Source organism: Lissotriton helveticus, chromosome 6, assembly GCF_964261635.1.
Source record: "Lissotriton helveticus chromosome 6, aLisHel1.1, whole genome shotgun sequence".
NCBI lineage: Eukaryota > Metazoa > Chordata > Amphibia > Caudata > Salamandridae > Lissotriton > Lissotriton helveticus.
The window spans coordinates 86,312,117-86,331,623 of NC_136067.1; the positions used below are offsets into that span (position 1 = coordinate 86,312,117).

Here is a 19,507-nt window from a genome sequence, read left to right on the forward strand (position 1 = left end):
GGCTCTGTGGAAGATGTGCAAAGGGCAGGGGTCCCTGGGGGCTCCTGAGTGAATGCCTTTAATGGTTGATTCAGTGTCTTCAGTGGTGGTTGGGGTCCAGGCAGAGATGAAGGGTTTGCGGGCACTGTTGGAGGAGGGAGTAGATTCGGAGTCTGGTGTCCGTTCGTTGAAGTTGTCGTACTGTGGTACTCCCACTCCTATAGCATGGAATGACTCAAGCATTTGAATTTATGAAATATTCCAAAACTTGAGAACTGCAGTTCCAGGTAAGTAACTCATTTTCATTTGGCCAACCCTGTCGCATAATGTGGTTTTCTATTACTACATACTTCTAGTTGCCCTACCTGTAAGGGATCACTAGTCATCACACTTTGTCGATGCGTAGGGACAAGAGTCTGATATCCTTTACATTTTAGTCAGTTTCTTGTGGCTCATAAGTCCAGAAGATCCCACTCCATGCCACATTTTCAGGAAATTCTCAAACGAAATAGATATATTTAAAGTAAAAATTGAATTGCTGGTTACACACATTTGCTTTTGTGAATATCTGGCAATGTTCCATCGCTCTTGGACAGACTCTGGTGGGCACTCATGATCTGCAGCATCCTATTGCAGTCTTATGATATGCTTAAGCATAACCTTATTCTTGTATGTATGCAGACTTCGTTCTTTATGTATATTCTAAGCAGTGCTTATAAAAGGGTTCCTTTTGTAGCCAACTCTACTGTAAACGTGCAGAAGATTCAACTTGTATGTATATTTTGACTCAATGTATGTCAATTCATGATATATGGATATCCTGAAAATCTGGCATAGTCCTAGCCTTCCTTGACATACATTGGACATACCTTGACATTTGATAGAGACCAGTTCCACTCGACGGCATGGTCCTGCACAACCCTTTCTTTCTACTGTGGTTAGGCCCCTAATGCCACTTATCACTGCCTTCATGTGCTCTTGTGCTAAGTGGAAATAGAAGTAGGTGCTCCAAGCAGCTTACCTCTGCCAGGCCGATGGCGGAAATTACACTGTCGTCTTTGGCCATCGAATTGAAGAGCCCTAAAGCAAACAGGGGAACAATTAGTTTTGTTGTAAGAGCAGGTCAAGAGCCTGACACACGTTGTGCTGTGCACAATGACAGAGCAGCCAAGACTTTTGCCAGCCATATCAGCACAGAAGGCCAGAGGGACCTCAAGCATGAAGAATTACGATATAGAAGCAGAGTGTGAGAAGAGGACTCATCAACAAAGAGGTCAGAAGGGAGTTAGCAGAACAAAGAGTGTCCTTCGATGCCCAAGGTTGAACTTCCTAAAAAAGCACTTACTGAACATGGCCTCCAGCTTGACCAGGCAGCAGACAAAGTTATCGAAGTCGACCCCCAGTGCGGTGTCGGAGTAACGAGGTACCAGAACCTGCATGACTTTTTTATTCAGCTTGAACCCTGGAAAACACCAAAGGAAGGTAGGTTAATCTCAGTATCAGCTGAAACCTCAGCACTGTGGGGTTCAATCAACCCCTCCAGTGTTCTATTGTTCAACAAACACTGTCATGAGATCAACAGGAAAACACAGCGTTCATCAAGCACACCTGGGTATCGCCTTGGATCTGCACATGACAGGCAAGTTAGACTAACACATTCAGGAAATTGTCCGCCTTACGTTAAGCACTCAAAACGCTGCCGCAAATCAGCTATTGAGCTCACAGCGCATTTCTGACCAACAAATAGAAATTTCCTACCCTGTACTCTTGTTCCCATCCAGTGCTGTCACAGGCAGCCAATAGATTGGGTAGTTAGTGCATGTGTACCAAATACCACACTCCAGAGTGTGCCTGATTGGATCTCAGCTAACCTCTTTCTCCTTGCAGGATCAGTGATTGGAGCCGTTCGTGGCAGCCCTTTACCTGCTGTGTACTGCGGAAGGTGCCCATCCCAATCAGTTTCTTTAAACGACTCATAAACCATGGAGAAGGGTGGGGTGGAGAGGCAGTCGTGAATGCTCCAGGACATTTTCCCCACTCTTTGCTGTGCATTGGACTTGGACTTTAATGCCCCAGCTGGTACAATAATTAGAAAAATCACCTAACGCCTGTATTCGTTTCCTTATTAGTTGATCATTTAACCAATAAATATAAAAAGAAACACTTTAAAATGTGTTTGACAGCTGCCTCACTGACCCCTGAGTGTACTTTAGACTCATGTCTGGAGCTTTGCAGGATGTTAAAATGCAAACAGATGGCCGGAATTTTTCTCTGAGAAAGGTGGCAACAGGCCGGATCGGTAAGGCGGGCATTCGTATAATGGGCGATGGGCCGGTATCTGAGTTGCAGCTGTGTGTCGATTTTTTGGGGGAACGTGGTAGCCAATTTGTTCAGATGCCGCTAGCTGCCCAATGCAGGACTGAGCAGCCTATCTAGAGGACTGTAACTGGAGGCAGGTGGACCTCTATTACCCCCCTTTCACCAAGGGGCCAGAGGTTGAATTGCCAGTCCTCCACCTGACCGACCCATTGACACAAGAAGCTGACTTGGGCTGGTTGGTCACTTTAATGTCTGCAGCTTGACCAAGGGCAGGGGGTCTGAGCAGAAGTGTCTTCAGTCATGTCGGGTGTGGTTGACCGGTGTGAACTAATCGTTGCACAAAGAGTCCAGGCAACATTTGCATTTTTTTTATCTCAGTGAAGTTAACAAAACATGTTTTATTTAGAACCCCCTCCTTCTTTTTTACCACTTAGAACACTGAAGCAACATTTTGCAAAAAGGGGCAATGCACAAATGTGGGCCACTCTTTCTTTGGGGGTGCCCAGCCTATTTTTGATCGCAATCCAAACCTGGGTACACCTTCAGCTGTGCACGATACGACTGCACCACCACCCTCTGCATCCTCGCTGTGATGAGACCTTAAAACAGCCTTATTGATCATTGAAACAGGTGGGCAGCATTGATAGGGAGCGCAGCTGTGGGCGATGCCTACACAGGTTAAACGATGGAAAGCATGTCACAGTGCAAAGAGAGGTCAGGGGTCCCAGGAAGGTACCCTCCCTGCCAGTCCAATGGCAAAAATACCATTAACTTTCATTTTTAAAAGACTTAGCAGAGAGAGAAAAAAGGCCTGAAATAAAGAAAAAGACAATGTCTTTTGAGTGATAGTCACATTAATAATTTAGCTATTAATAGCTCATAATTCCAGCAGCTGTTTCAGGATCACCACCAATCCAGGGCAGAGCCAGGGGAAGCCTCGGACCACCTCCTCTCGAGACTTTTGCCCCCCAGTGGTGAGGACACCTGTGGACATTGTGTTGCAGTATGAGCTGGGGGATGTGACTGAAGTGCTCCTCACACTTGCTACAAGTTCCAGCTGCTTGGCACATCTGAGATCTCAAGTATCCCAGGCTCAGGCATAAGAATATCATCTATTCGGGTTTTTCTTTTTTCTTTGTATTTTGTGATGGAAGGTTATCATTTTATAATAGGAAATGTAGGACTACAAGTTCTAGATTGCTAAGTAAAAACTAGATAGAGTGGCCTACTCTTATACGTTAAGGAAAATTTGAGCACTGCACTTGTACCTCATGGAGTAGGCGTAATGGACATGTGATTTACATTCAGTAACATTCTTTTTGATGGATACTGCAACTGCAAACTCCTCATCTTTAGAATCCCCCAGAAGGTGAAGCTGAAAGGGAGCATGGCAAATTGGAAAGGATGTGACCCCCACTGTGAACTGCAGATACCATCTGTGGGACTGAAACTACGTGTCATGCAAATCCATGGACCCCATCCAGTCTTCTGAGTCCAGAGCAGGGAGGTTCTGAGCCATAGTGAACATTTTGTATAGGTCTTTCCTTAAAAAGGCACAATGTTTGGAGGTTCATTTTAGGCCTTTGTCTTCCGTCCTTCTTCAGCATACGGAGTAGCATGAAGAGCAAACCTGACTTTTTCCGAATCTGTAGCCCTCGAGATGGCACTTTGGCCAGCAGCAGATTGACTTTTTGCCTCAACAGAGCAGAGTGCTCCTGCAAAAAACCTTCTGATGTGGGAAGAAGGCTTGAGGGCTTGGGGGAGGATTGAAGAGGGGGTGAGAAAGTGAAAGGAAGGTGTTGCACCTTTGTACAAATTGCATGATCCATATGTCTTACGTGATGGATATCCAGCTGAGGAGGAAAAGCTGTAGCCTGGTCCTTACTGGCTGGTGAATATATGTGGGCAACTCAAAGCTTAACAGATCCTTCAACAGGGGAGAAGGAGTTAGAAGACTGCTGTCCTTGCTGGTGGGGTCAGGCTCAGTCCTGAAACTACAAGGCTTTCTGTTGCGCAGGTTGGGAGGACCAAAATTGGTAGGCTAGCCCTCGTATATAACCCCTGAATCTTAAGTGCTGACAGTGGAACTTCTTGGTTGGGGTTAGCAATTCCAAAGATCAAGCTGTGGCGCTACAATATTTACCAATGCCAAGAATGTGGGTTTTCCTTCAGGGAATGTTTAGAAAATGAATTTGTGATTATTTTTCATTTGGTTTTCAGAAAAGACGAACCCTGTAGGAATCACTTGGATTGTTGAACACCTGACTGCCCTGTTCCTGTGGTGGCCAGTATATTTATAATTTCTCACATTTGCAGAGTGACTACTCAATATTGTCCTGATGAATGCAACTGGATTTCTTTAAGGGATCAACACATGGTAGAACCCTGTTGACCTACATGATTTATATCTAGGGATATATTTGTTCAATCCCCAGTCCTCTCTCTTTTTACTGTGTCCTTGAAGCCACCCAATAAAGATTTAGTGGACCCAAAGAGACATTTTTAAATCTTGCACTCTGCCCCTCTTTCACCTCTTACCTAACTCTCATCTTGAGAAAACCACCTCAGCTCCTCCCTTCGGGGAGTTGTAGCCCACACTTCGGTGTGAGGAGGGAGCCCAGATGATGAAGCATGTCACCTAACGTTGAGTGAGGTTCTCATCTTGAAAGAAATGTCTCCTTCTTGCTCTAGTTTTCTTCCGCTGACACAGCACCTCACTCTCCCACCTCCTCAAGATAAACAGCCGGATGTACTTTGTGTGATATATAGTATTTCTTAGGGATTAGTACCCCAGGCTTCCTTGATCCCTGCGATCCTTTGTGTGTTAAATGCTACAGTATTTAAATCATTCGAGCTCCAAATCCGATTGTTCCCTGAACAATCTAGACCCATCAAAGTGTGGCAGTGTCCATATGGGATGCTTGGACAGCTCCTGAGAACCCTGTTGATCCTGCAACGGTGTGCCGCCTTAGAGCAACATGGGTGCCAGTTGTTTTGCCTATATAATCTGTGGTATCCAGACCAGCAGATAACACATACTTAGCTGCATCCTAGTCATCCTGTATCGTTTTGACCGATGAGGCAAGACCTAGGTCATCTGGGATGACCAGCAAGATCCTGCTGAGCATGTCCCTTAAAGCAAAGGTGAGCCTGCCAAGAAAGCACACTGTATCGAAGGACAGCAGGGCTAAGCTAACTTCTTGCCAAGCACATTAACTTATTTCAACTTTATATACAACTCATTTTAGAGAAAGGCTTTTGGCTTCACTTTACTAGTGCACGCCTCAACTCCCAGGCTTTCAGGCACAGTATGCTTTGTTAGAAAGTCCGGGACACTAGGGCCATCGATGGACTTACTAAGGCAAAAAGGGTGTTTGTAAGATGAGGTTGGGCCTGATTGAAGAGCTTCATCTAACAAATTATCTTTAGTTTAGAAAGTCTAGAACCTCTGCTGCCCTTTGCCCTACTACTGTGAAATAGGCATTTTCTTTCACTGTCTCTATCTCTGGGGATGTCTCTAGCCCACAGTCAGTTTTAGGTCAAGACTAAGGTGCGCTGTCTGAAAGACCTGCTGTAAACAGAATCAGGAATGTAAACCCGCCTGCTGGTTGCCATTGGTTAAGTCCTCCGTTGCTCTTAGTTCCTGGCTCCTAATTGGTTCCTGCAGTCCATAGATTAGTTCCGTTAAAGGCTAAGCAGCACCGCCAAGTACAGTTTACCTACATTTTCAGGGCTTTTTACTTATTTGGCAGAACTCTTTTTCTTTTGCTGCCCTTGCGTACAGTACAAGCGCAGCCCCTGTCTTTGTCTTCGGTGCCACTGCTCTCACTATGTATCTCCTCGTTTGGTGCTCTTCCAACCTACACCACTCTTGGCCCGTGCGGTGACCTTCCCCGGACAAAACCTCCCATGGCACGCCACTCTTGGCCCATGCGGTGCCCTTCTCAAGCTACCACCTCCCGGAGCATGCCATACATGGCCCTTGCGGTGTCCTTCCCCTGCTACAACCTCCCTGGGTACGCCACTCATGGCTCCTCCGTGAAAAGGGAGCAGCAGAGACAAACTACACATTGTTTACACTTAAATGCTTGCATACTGACCGGCTTTTAAATTTTTTTTACTATGCCACCACAGGAACCCTCAGGGCTTCAAAGTGAGCGCTCTCACCCTCCGGATTCCCATTGAGCCTTCTCCCACCCTCTGAGCATAAATGCAATTTTTCCCTCAACCCACTCTTTCCATGTGCATAGAGTGAGCCACCATCCATGTTCTTATCTGGAAGAGGAGAAACATTTAGGCCCTTTCCTACGGCATTACTGGACGGCTTGCAACGGTGAATCATCTGTGACCCTGAATACAACCAAGGAAAAACCAAAGGAAATGATGGACGGAGCGTTGACAATACAAGCACTCACCCCCAGTCAACTGATCTGGGTTTAATCCATCACCGTTCTTTAGCCCACTCTGCCACCCCAGTTCAGACATGGCCATATGCAAATCAGTCTGACCCTGTGCCTCATGGGAACAGTCCAGACCGAACTGCCAAGCCATGCCTTCCCTGGACCGGACCAAAGCCACCAAGAACCGATTACTGTCATTTCAGCCGTCTTCAGCCCGGATTGCTTGAATCCAGTGGCAAAGTGAGCAAGGGACTCACGTCTGAGCATACCCTGCCAACTTATGACGAATAAAGAAAAACCAAAGGAAATGATGGACGGAGCGTTGACAATACAAGCACTCACCCCCAGTCAACTGATCTGGGTTTAATCCATCACCGTTCTTTAGCCCACTCTGCCACCCCAGTTCAGACATGGCCATATGCAAATCAGTCTGACCCTGTGCCTCATGGGAACAGTCCAGCCCGAACTGCTAAGCCATGGCTTCCCTGGACCGGAAACAAGCTACCGAGGACCGGTTTCTGGCATTTCAGCTGTCTTCAGCCCGGCTTGCTTGAATCCAGTGGCAAAGTGAACAAGGAACTCACGTCCGAGCATACCCTGCCAACTTATGACGAATAAAGAAAAACCAAAGGAAATGATGGACGGAGCGTTGACAATACAAGCACTCACCCCCAGTCAACTGATCTGGGTTTAATCCATCACCGTTCTTTAGCCCACTCTGCCACCCCAGTTCAGACATGGCCATATGCAAATCAGTCTGACCCTGTGCCTCATGGGAACAGTCCAGCCCGAACTGCCAAGCCATGCCTTCCCTGGACCGGAAACCGGTTTCTGGCATTTCAGCCGTCTTCAGCCCGGCTTGCTTGAATCCAGTGGCAAAGTGAGCAAGGGACTCACGTCTGAGCATACCCTGCCAACTTATGGCGAACAAAGAAAAAACAAAGGAAATGATGGACGGAGCGTTGACAATACAAGCACTCACCCCCAGTCAACTGATCTGGGTTTAATCCATCACCGTTCTTTAGCCCACTCTGCCACCCCAGTTCAGACATGGCCATATGCTCTAAATATTTTTTAGTCCCACCACGAGCCAGGTCCTTTTTAACCTTCACCTAGATTTAAACCCCACCACACACTCTCATAAAAATCCCCCATCCACACCACACTTGGGCCCCGATTCACAGAACTAACTTAAGACAAAATCCTAAACTTACTACTTTTGGTATTCACAGAAGTTAGGATTTTGTCTTAAGTTTGTCTTAAGACGGACTTAAGACAGACTTAAGACAAAATCCTAACTTAAGTCTGTCTTAAGTCTGTTTTAAGACAAACTTAAGACAAAATCCTAACTTCTGTGAATACCAAAAGTAGTAAGTTTAGGATTTTGTCGTAAGTTAGTTCTGTGAATCGGGCCCGTAGTCTATCAAGTGCTCCCGCGTATCCGTAGGTCGCTGCACGCCGTACCCCGTAGAGGGGTACGATGACCCTGATGATGAAGCATGACACCAATGGGCCTGTTGGTGTGTGAGGGGACCCAAAAACAAGGAAGCTGTTCCCCAACTGTGGAGGATACGCCCCATACCCGAGGAGTGGATTCTGTTTGTTTATTTACATATGTTTAGGGAGAACAAATCCATTTCGATTTAATTTCTCTCTCTCTCCCCCTTTTGTTATTGATAATGTTCATATTAGTCTTGACCTTGTTTCTTCAGTAATTTCCTGAAGAAACCCAGTTACACATTTATTAACGTACCATTCACGCATCAGCAGTCATGAGCAGCACATGACACTTCCCTCACAAATCCTCTTTATGCAGATAATAAAGTTCCAATATGAGCTTTGCACTCAAAATAAGTAAGGCTGTTGTTGAAGACATGGGGCTTACACACAGTACTTTTAATGGTACTCCACGTAGAGACACTTCTAATAATCCACGGCGCATACATTTAGACTCTCATTCAATGTTTTGGGCTGTGGGAAGATTCAGATTAGGCACAACTTGTGTAGGCCATCTGGCCATACGCTGCCTCACATCACACATGCAGGAACATGATTTAGGAAGTGTTTTTTTAGAAAGCATTGGCAAAGCCAATAGGTTTTGTCTTTGCAAAATCTATTCGCTTGTCAATTTTTTTTATACTTTGCACTATAATTTAAGCTTCTGTACAAAATATAAAAAAAAGCATTTGCAATTCAATAGGTCTTGCATTACTGTTTGAGCCACTGACGTAGCAAATAATAATGCAATGCCAATAGCTTAAACTTTCAGTAATGCCAGATGTTTTGCTTTGCAAATGCTTGTTTAAGTGTAGCTATCAACCATCATCTGATTAGTGAGGGTGGAGTAGGTCGTCTGCCTCCTCATCATCAGTGTCATGAGGAAGATTTGATATGCCTTGAACCGTGTCAGAATTAGATCTGATAAAGCCCGCTAGCCTTTTGTAGGACTGGCATCGAGAAAGAGGGCGATTACGATTAGAGTCTGGTTGCATAATGACGGGCTGCACATTTGGAATCTCATAGCATGGCACAGGCCTGCCACAGGCCGATCTCGGTTTTGGAGTTGGAAGCAGGTGTGTAGATTAGGTCTGAGAACAGTGCGGGCACAGCAGGCACTGGCCTGGTCCAAGAAGCCGGGGTAGCAGCTTGGACCAGTATAAGTACAGTCTCGAGCACTGGCAGAGGAAGGTTGGAAATTAATTGATGCCCATGTGACTTCTCACCAGATTTCGAGAAGCAAGATGGGATTAAGCACACTTTCTGTAAGAATTTTGGAAATCACTGGCAGACCAACAAAGATGGAATCGGAGCTCCAGATTTGCGTAGATGGGCGCGGAACGAAAGGAACTGAAGTCACCACACAGGTGGTGCCCACTTTATCATTTTTGCGGTGGTACAGAGACACCCTGCAGCCACACGGTGCTACTTGTCGGCATGCAGAAGCACTGCTGAAGAATTTTCCAGATCCCATGTGGCGACTGAGTATATTCTAAAGACGAGGAATCTGCAATTAGAAGTATTCCATTCATCTGACAATCTACCGCAATGCCTGTTGGGTTAGTTAGTGGATAAAGCATTACTTCACAGGAAATAACTTTTGACTTTAATCATCAGTCAGTCATGTAATTGATCATAGTGAAACCATTAAATAGTCATCATAGGTTTACTGTGCAAAGTCCCTAGCTCCTGGTCCTGTTTTCACTGTACTTGAATGGCTTGGGGACAGGTTTAATATGTGTATACAAGCATTCTAAAAGTGCAAATATAAGATTTATCTTCTGTACGAGCAAGATTCTTGCATCCTTTGTGGGTGGATTTGACTTAGGACCAATCTAGAAAAATCAAAGGTTATAGGATGGACCAGGAATTATGAAAACCTTTAACTTTACCTACTGATGGGTAGTATTCTTAAGAGCAATTCACAGGTGTGATGCAAAATTCAGTTACAAACCTGTAATGCATGTGCTCATAATTTATTGAGCCAAAGGAAAGTGTATTGCTTAAAAGCAACACAAACTGTTTTATATGTGAAGCGAGATTCATATGTTAGGTAGTAGAGAATGGGTGTAAATCTGTTGAGTTTTCTCAAGTCAAAAACAATTAAATATAGATTAACTAAAATCGTTAAATAAGAGTAACATTAAATAAAACTATATCACATCATTGCAGAACATAGCGTGATAATTAATCTGTATCTTTTACCCAACCCATCAACTGATTCATATTCTACTTGAGTGAAAAGGGAACATTTTGTTACTAATCAAGACCCATATACAGTGTGGCAATGTTAAATGATACATTTCTCATGTTAGAAAGTGCATTTCTGTCTTTGGGGATTCTACTGATTCTTCTCACATCGGTGGTCAGCTCGGCTTTAGAGTGGAGGATAGCTTCTGGAGGGTTTATACAAGACATAGCCAGTTCAGGTATTAGAGAGTTCCCATATTCTTTGTGAGATATCACAAGTTCTGGACTGCAGCTTTAAAGTCATGTTTGGGAATGATGGGTCTCGTGGTTTGTAGCAGCTTTAGTTGACATCTAGCACGTTTAGAAATGTTTTTGATATGAAGATCATGATTGAGGGACCTATCGAACAAGATGCATAGGAATCCTGCTGATTTCACAGTCTTGGAGATGATATTTAGGGCCTGTAGCTTAGTCTGGAGGAAGGAGTTTAGAAATTTCAGGGAATAATAGGAGTAATTCAGTGTTTTGAGGGTTAAGTTTAAGTTTAATCCGGGACATCCGTGAGCTTGAGTCCATGGGCATTGGAACAGATTGGCAATGCATTCTGTGCTATCAGTCTTGAGGTACAGCTGTGTATTGTCCTCATAGTGGTGGAAGCCACTATCTGACTTGCAGAATATCTTGCCCAGATGATCAACATACAACTCAAATTACTTGGTTGTATACCCGAGATAGCCTTGTCTATAAAGCACCAATGCTTTTCAGTGTAGGGTCGGGACCATTCCACCATGTAGTGCAGCTGCGCTGCTTGATAGGAGCAAAGCAGGTTCGGAACTCCCAGCCGTCCAGCCAACAGGGGAAGAAGGCACGGCCCCTGGACATTCTGGCGTGCTTGCCTTCCCAAATAAAGTCCTGTATAAGAGATTGTAGCTTGTCCAACATCTGTGGGGGGGTTTGGAGGAGAAGGGTTTGCATTACATATAGAATTTTTATCAAAAGCGTCCTCTTGACCGCTGCTATTCGCCCACGCCAAGAAAGGGTGTGGCTCTTCCAAATTGTGGGTCGGAATGTGTGACCGTTAGTAAGCCGGGCCTTCACCAGGTCGGGGATAGTCAAATTAAGAATGGAAGATTTTTGTAAATTAGTCTTTAACCCAGATGCTCCACTAAATGCAGCCAATTCTGCCATCACGGATTCTGAGGTATATTCTGGGTCAGTAAGAGTCAAGAGGACATCATCTGCATATAACATAATCTTATGTTCCTTGCCACCCATTTGAATGCCCGCAGTTTGAGGTTTGCCCAAGATACGTTCCACGAAGGGCTCAATGGAAAGCGCAAAACATAAAGATGACAAGGGGAACCCTGTCTGGTCCCCTGGGGAATGGCGAAGGACATCAACAATATTTCATTCACCCGAACCCTGGCTCATGGGGTAGAGTAGCAAGAGTAGACCCACTGAGGAAGTCATGGGCCGATGTTCATTCTCTCCAGGACCATGTGTAAGCAGGGCCAGCAGACCTGATAAAAGGCCTTTTGGCATCAGTCGACAACAGGAGGGCTGGCACCTGTGAACCCTGCATCTTATCCAATAAGTTGCACAGCCGATTTGTGTCGTCGCTACACCCTCACACCGGGATAAATCCGGCTTGGTCGGGGTCAACCAAACCTTGAACACAGGAATCTAATCTATAGGTCAAATCACTTGTAAAAAATGTTACGTCCACATTCAAAAGTGAGATTGGACGGTAAGACATACAGCATTTGTGATCCTGCCTTAGGAAGAACCGTAATAGCAGCTAGGTGCATAGACTCCCAACAGTTTTCTGATCATACTAAACGTGTTAAAGAGCCGCACTAATACGGGTACTTGCTGTGCGCTGAAGGCCTTATAGAAAACTCCAGTTGATGGCCATCCAATTCCTCCTCACAAGTGTCTTGTCCCTGCTTCAACAATGCCACTCCCTGGTCTTCATCTTCCCTATACCTTATGATCTCCTTGATCTCTGTTGCTATATCCTGCTTGAAGACCACAAAGTCAACCCATCAGCCGTCTCCACTACTCTGTGCTGGGCCGAAAAGCAGCTGCCGGGGTCAGGGAATTGCTGTCCTTTGGCGGCGGCCTACTTGCCCAGTAAGCAAGGTAGTTGTCCTGCAGGTGGAGGGGGGCTGATGCGACACCAAAAGCCCCTGCAGTTAATGTAGCGCAAATGCAAAGAGGTCTGCTGGAGCTCCGAAAGATGCGGCTTACTTGGTCGCCATCTTGGGCACGCTCCCTATTTTTAAAACTTAAATACGGGGGGGGGGGGGGGGGGGGGTTAATGTTGAAAAAATCCCATACACCAGAAAGAAGAAAAGAAAAGCAATTAATATTTCTTATCAAAGGAAAGTAAGTCATTGCTTGGGTAGTGAGAAATACATTATGGGAATTCTTTTTTAAAACGCACCAATGTGTCCTAAACAGTGATACAAAAAGTAGTTAAAAAGTACAAAACAGTAATTAGGTAGTGTTGACTGTTCACGGTATGAAGTTATTCTCCCACCACCAACATGTAGACCCTTGTACCTGCCAACCTCATATTCCTGCTCCATATTTTCACACTAAGTACAAAGGTTTAGAAGGCAGGCAAGTAGTAGTTAACGTCTGCAGTCAAAGCATATAGGCAGCTAATATATAGCAGTACAGTCTGTTCACGAAGGCTATAACGGCCATTAAAGGCCCCGAGCCAGAGTCATGGGCCCAAGCTGCAGAATATATTCTTGGCATTCAGGAGACTACAATTATATTGCAGTTTCCGGCTACTATAGACCTATTGATCACACACAGCCCAGCCTTGATGTTTCATTCAAGAAGCAGAGGTGACCAGTTTGTGTCTCCTACTTCAAAACGTGTGGTTCATGCTCACAATTTTGAAAACGGACTTCAATAAACACATTAGGATTTCCAATTAAAACTCACAGTATGCCACCAAATAGGAAAATGAACATTTTAAAACATGTTGATTGCCATGAAAGTATCTTAAAGTCATTAAATCATACCAGTCCCATAATGACTCAAAAATACATAAATAAGGTTTCCAGGATCAAGCATGGCAGAAGAGACTCATTCAGTAAGGCATACGCCTATTTGACATCACTCAGCTGTTCATAGTTTCAAAGTTTGCGAAAATCCAATTGCATATAATCCCAGTGTCTTGGAGACCTGCGCAACAGAGACATCCTGTTCCAAAGTTGTATTTAATATGTTTATACATTTAAGGCAGGTCCAAGGCAAACATATTATCTTTGCTTCTGTGTATGTCAGTCTCCAACTCCGTTAACAGCACAGTTTTAACAAAGTACCAAAGTCGGGCGAGGCCTTCACATAAAAATGAATATCCACAACAGATCTCACCGCTTGAGCCTGCCAGTCACCTGATATATATATGTATATGTAAAATTTTAGAAACTGGATCACACAAAACCGTTGAAATCTGTCTTGTCCAGTGCCCCAAAATTACCTAAGATGTTCCTGGACAGAGAAACAGTCAGAGGTAAAGGTGGACAGAGAGAGGGCAAAGGGCTGTGATAGAGACAGAGAGGAGACCGTGGTCAAATAGAAAGAAAATTCACCTTCTTAGCGGGAGCCTTGCAATTGCCCTCTTTGCCCATGTCTTAAACAAGCTGCCACGGTGCTGTCTCATGTACCCCACTCCTTGTACCCGACCTCACTCACCAGCTGCCTCCAGGGCCATTCGCAGCTCGTAGGAGCTCATGGTGCCGGATCTATCCAGGTCGTGCTGTAGGAAGATAGTCTGAAAAGAAAAGGAATGTGTGGTCAGATAACATGCTGTGGTGTGGTCTGTGGTAAACGTAGCAAGAGGAATATTCCCTCTTCCTCTCCAAGGGGCAGATTTACAATTACTGGCGCATCCCTGCATATTGGCAGGGATGCGCCAGTAATTGTGCGCTGCAGCTCCGCCACCGATGATGCGCCGCATTTACAATGCAGCGCACCCTGGGGCAAAAACGGCACAGATGCGTCACGCATCTGTGTCGTAAAAGCGGCGCATTGCTGGAGTTGCGACGCAAGCGCGACGCAGCTCCAGCAATGATCAGGGGGCCCCTATGTGCACAATGCTGCGTCAATCCTTACGCCTGCTTCAAGCAGGCGCAGGGTTTTGATGCAGCATGGGCCCAAAAGTGACTGAGTGAAATCTTGTAGATTTGACTCAGCCACTTTTGGGAGGCGTTCCTGTGTCGGAACGCCTCCCTGCGATGGTACGCCTCTTCTGGCGCAGGGCTTTACAACGTGACGCATCTGGAAGATGAGAAACGTTGTAAATACCCCGCACCAGTGTACATCTTTTGCGCCGCTGCTGCGTCACAAAAGTGACGCAACGGCGGCGTAAAAGCGGCGCAAGGGGCTTGTAAATCTACCCCCAAGTTCCTTCTGACATTTAACTCCACACCCTCCTCCTGCCCCCACAACTACCAGTCATTAGGAGCTGGATGTAGGGATGCATGAGTGCTGCATCACCCCCAAAATAGCCATGCTGGAGTTCAGATGAATATGCTATCAAGAGTTGTTTACATTTTGTTTTTATCTTACAATATTTATTGTTCGTTTTTAAAGGCAGAGGTTAAATGTCAGGCGATGTCTTCTGACAAATTGCTGTTTATTCTTTTAGCAGAGAGATTCGTGTTTACTTTTCTTTCTTTGACTCCAAAGTGAGAGTATTTTGTAGACTGAACTATAGGACAGTCTTACTGGGGCACAGGGAGTGTTGAAGGAAAGGGAGTAGGATGTCAATGTTATTCTAAAACACAGCAACATTTAAATAACTGTAAAGCGACTAAATATTTCAATATATATTACCCACTAAGAAACCACAGGAGCTATTGTTTTTTTAAATTCTGAATTGTGATGAAAACAAAGATTTTAGGAGAATAAAAAGAAATAAAGATACTCTCTTGGTGATACATAAATGATAAATATTTGATAATATACGATTTTCACACATTATTGTATGTGCACTCGATAGTTTTATGAGTAAAACTGAATGTGAAAATGTGATAGCCATGCGAATAGAGAAGTTGCTGTCTATAAAATACATTACGCTACCAAACCATGTTTTAGTAATATATTTGTAACCATGTTCTCCAAAATGTACCACCAGTTACATACACTATACTCATCACTCTCCTGCTGAATACATTTGTTATTGTTACGCTTTTCCTGGACTCTTATTCCCTTCGCCGCGGGGCTAATTCCCCCGCGGTGCTGGGAGGGGCCGTGCGCGGCGCCATGGTGCTCGTAATGAGGTCGGCTTGTCATGCAGCGTGGTGGCACTGTGCTCACGACGAGCTGAGCTCGTCACGACCACGCCCGTTTCCATGGAACGCTCAGCACAGCAGGGGAATTATTCCCGCGTGGGCGTTCTGCGGAGTTCATGACGAGCTCGGCTCGTCATGAACACAGCGCCACTGTGCCTCATGACGAGCTCAGCTCGTCATGAGCACCCAAGGTGTTAAAAACCCTACGACTTCAGTGATATAACATTGATGGCCGCACCTCCACTCTGAAAATTATTCCTGCACCACTGCTATCAGCTACAAATCATCCCCACTGGCACCAGTCCACCCTAGCTCATAGATAATAAAAGCAAGACAAGAAATTAGGCACGTTGCCAGCTGGAAACAAATGGCACGTGGAACAAAAGCCAACCAGCCAGTAGTACGAGTCCTGTCTCATCTATGGTATTGCACCATTAGAAGCAAAGGCATGTCGGCCAGTTGTGATGTCGACAGCGATTGTAATGTACCACCTCAACAAGTTGGTGGGGTGGCCAAAGTAAAAGCACCGATGAACTTGCTGGTTTTTTGAGGGGTCCCTTATGATGATGGGACTCCAATAAATAAAACAGAGGCGGGGATGCTCAGCAGTCATGTAGCATTGCCTGAGACCATATTCTCTGTGTGGCTTGTCATTTATTCATAGGCCTTCGATATCAGGTCTACACCCAACCAGGCACAGGGCCAACCCAACTCTGGCAACAAGAATGGTCATGAACCACGCCAAACACCAGTTCGCCTGCCCTCACCACACGGGAGCGTCCGAGGGTTCTTGAATCTGCAGGATGTGCTGCTGCTTTGTTCACAGCTAACAAGGACGTCCGCACGCACCCGCTACCAGTCTCCACAGTAGGGGGGTCAAATTGTGCTGTTTGCTGGTGGCCTGCAGTTTGCTCTGCATGAGTTTTCGACTTATTGTCTCGTGTCCCGCAGTGCTGCTAGGTTGCGTGGTGTTGCTGCGGCCTCTCTACCCGTCACTGACTCATTGGCTGTGTCACGCCTGCTGCCCTGACCATGTGGCAGAGGCACCATTGGAACTTGACTGTCCCACGTGCCCTCATTGTGTTGTGCAGCTCCACAAGGTCTTCTCTGCTCTGTTGGCCCATGCTGCTTAGCCAAGTGCGGTGACTGTGCTTGGCCCACACACACCCCAGAAGAGAACCCTGTCAGAGTTATCTGGTTGGTGGGGACAGAATTTAAATCCTGCCTCCTGCATCCAAAAAACAAAACAAAGACAACCACACAAAGGGCACTTATCTAACAGCCATTCACTACAATCAATATCCAGCTGCAGAAATCAGGTTCAAACTCTACCTGGTGCTGGCCGCGCAGCTCTCGGCTTGTCTTTTACCTAGCTTCCCTCTGCGAAGGGTCGACACACCACCTATTGGCTCCCACGGTCAGGTGGCTGTCCCTACACCATCAGTGAAAGTGCTCTTGCTGCGAGGTGCTCAAGGAGGGTGACTCCTCACTTCTCGCCCACCGTGACTTCGATCCCGACGATGGAGTTTTTTGTGGTTGATGGATGACCATTGACTGTAGAGTCGAATTTGATAGACTGGACAGAACTCATACAATTCTACTTTTAGGAGGCTGGCATATCTAACGAGAGGTGGATAGCCATAGGAGGGAAGGACATTCACAGAATATATAAAACCCTCCTGGAAGCAACGGCAAAAACCTACACTTCTCTGCTGAATGCACTCAATGCTTACTTCAAGCCAATGGCGAAAAAAGAATATGAATGCTTTGTATTCAGGTAAGCCCACCAGGAAGCAGAGGAGTCTATAGACATATTCCACAGCAAATGATGGAATTTGCAAGCATGTGTGGGTTCTAGGATGGACAGGAAGAGATTTGCACCTAGATCATATAAGGGTGCTACTCCACGAAGCTACAAGGAACAATTTTCCAAGATTCGGGGAAATCTCTGTGAGTAATTTTGACATTAGTGCGGTCCAAGGAATTAAGAAAGATGAGAGCTTCACACATGGAAGCAGCACTACACTGACCCATCAAAACAGAACAAGTAAATGTGACCTGGACTTGCCCAGCACCGAATCCTCCAAGACGCTCCCAAGACAGGAAAAAGGAATGCAGATACTCCAGAGTGTCCTCACACAAGATGACTGACTAACCCACCAAAGGCAAACGATGCTCAGCGTGTGGGAAACATAACCACTTTGCAAAGGTTTGTAGATCATCAAAATAAATGGTCCACTTGGTATTAAATTAGCTTGACAGCCAAGAAGACATGGATGATGATTAAGAAGAATTCTCAGTCCACTACGTCTTTGCAGAAGGTACTCCACCTTCTACCCATCGCTGCCTCCTGTGGTGTCAACTCAAGACCAGCCAATCTCCACCACCATTGTCACAGGAGCATCAATTGAAGTCATGTTGATTACCACATACCACACCATGGCCCACCAACCCCCACTAGATAAAACAAAAATCAAAGTCTTGCATATGGGCAGAAGTCGCCAATCCCCCTCCTTGGCTATTTTAAGTCCACGGTATCCCATCTTGGAAACAAGGGAGACACAACAGTGCACGTGGCAGAAGAAGGCCACGGCATGCTTGTCAGTGGAGCGACCGCAGAGGCACTGGGATTGATCTCCTTTTTTTTTAAGTTCAGGAGGAACTATTGACCATTCTAGAAGAATTCAACACTGTCTTCAGAGGGAATGGATGCCTAAAGAACAGACAAGTCAGGTACATATAGACTCATCTATCCAACCAGTGGCCCTACGTCACCGTTGCATAGCCTTCCACCTGAGACCGAAAGTGGAAGAAGAGCAGGAGAAGCTGGAAAGGACCGGCATCATTGAGAAGGTGACTGGACCCACTCCGTGGGTGTCCCGATTGTGGTGGCCAGGAAGCCAAAACAACTGGGGCAGGTCTGCATACATGTGGATATGGGACTACCCAATGTTGCCATCCAGCGAGAACGACAACACAACCCTATGGTAGACGACATACTGGTCAAGCTAAGTGGTGCTAAATGGTTCTCGAAGGTGGATCCCTGTTCGGGATATTAACTACCATGCCATCCTGACTCCAGGTATTTCACAATGTTTTAAATGCACATGGGTCTCAACTTTGGAATCTCTATTTCGGCGAAAATCTTTCAAAACTCCATAAGACAGGTGCTCGTAGTCGTCCCTGGCGTTAATGTTAGTGATGAGATCTTCATTCACGTAAGTCACTGAAAGAACAACAAAGCCATCTCAGAGAAGTGCTACAACTGATCAAAGCTTCCTTTGGTATACGTTTTCAGAGAATGGAGTTGCCCCAGATCCTGGAAAAGTGTGTGGTGTGCAAGAATCCCAGGCGCCCGCAATATCACTAAAGTGAGAACTTTTCTTGGCATGTTTAATTTCTGTGGTAAGTTCATCCCTGACCTCACAGTCCTCACTTGACCCCTCAGAGAGCTCACCAAGTCGACTGTACTATGCCATTGGGGTCCTGAACCAGAGATGGTCTTTCGACAAACCAAAGAAATGCTGTCAGCGGACACGACTCTATCCAATTTTGATCCTAAAAAAGCCACCAACGTACGGTGGATGCAAGCCCTCATGGCCTCGGGGCTACTAATGCAGCAATCAGATGACAGGTGGACCCCAGTAGCTTATGGCAGTCGATCCCTGACAGAGACAGAGCAATGTTATTCACAAATAGAGCAAGAGGCCAATGCAATACACTGAACTTGTTGACATTTCCATATCTCTATGTATGGTCACCCATTTCATGTCTCCATGGTCATAAGCCACTCATACCTTATTTCAT

The 19,507-nt window shown here is 45.7% G+C and overlaps 1 protein-coding gene across 2 annotated transcripts in view; it reads right to left on the reverse strand.

Annotated features, from left to right (window-relative positions):
• Positions 1–19,507, reverse strand: part of LOC144762257 (calpain-1 catalytic subunit-like) — a 536,001-nt gene that overhangs the window by 8,413 nt on the left and 508,081 nt on the right. For both annotated transcript variants that reach the window (XM_078647402.1, XM_078647401.1), the window contains 3 exons: positions 14,100–14,178; positions 1,325–1,441; positions 1,001–1,059 (listed from right to left, as the gene is read on the reverse strand). In XM_078647402.1, the coding sequence (XP_078503528.1) occupies positions 1,001–1,059; positions 1,325–1,441; positions 14,100–14,178 (255 nt within the window). The remainder of the gene's footprint in view (positions 1–1,000; positions 1,060–1,324; positions 1,442–14,099; positions 14,179–19,507) is intronic.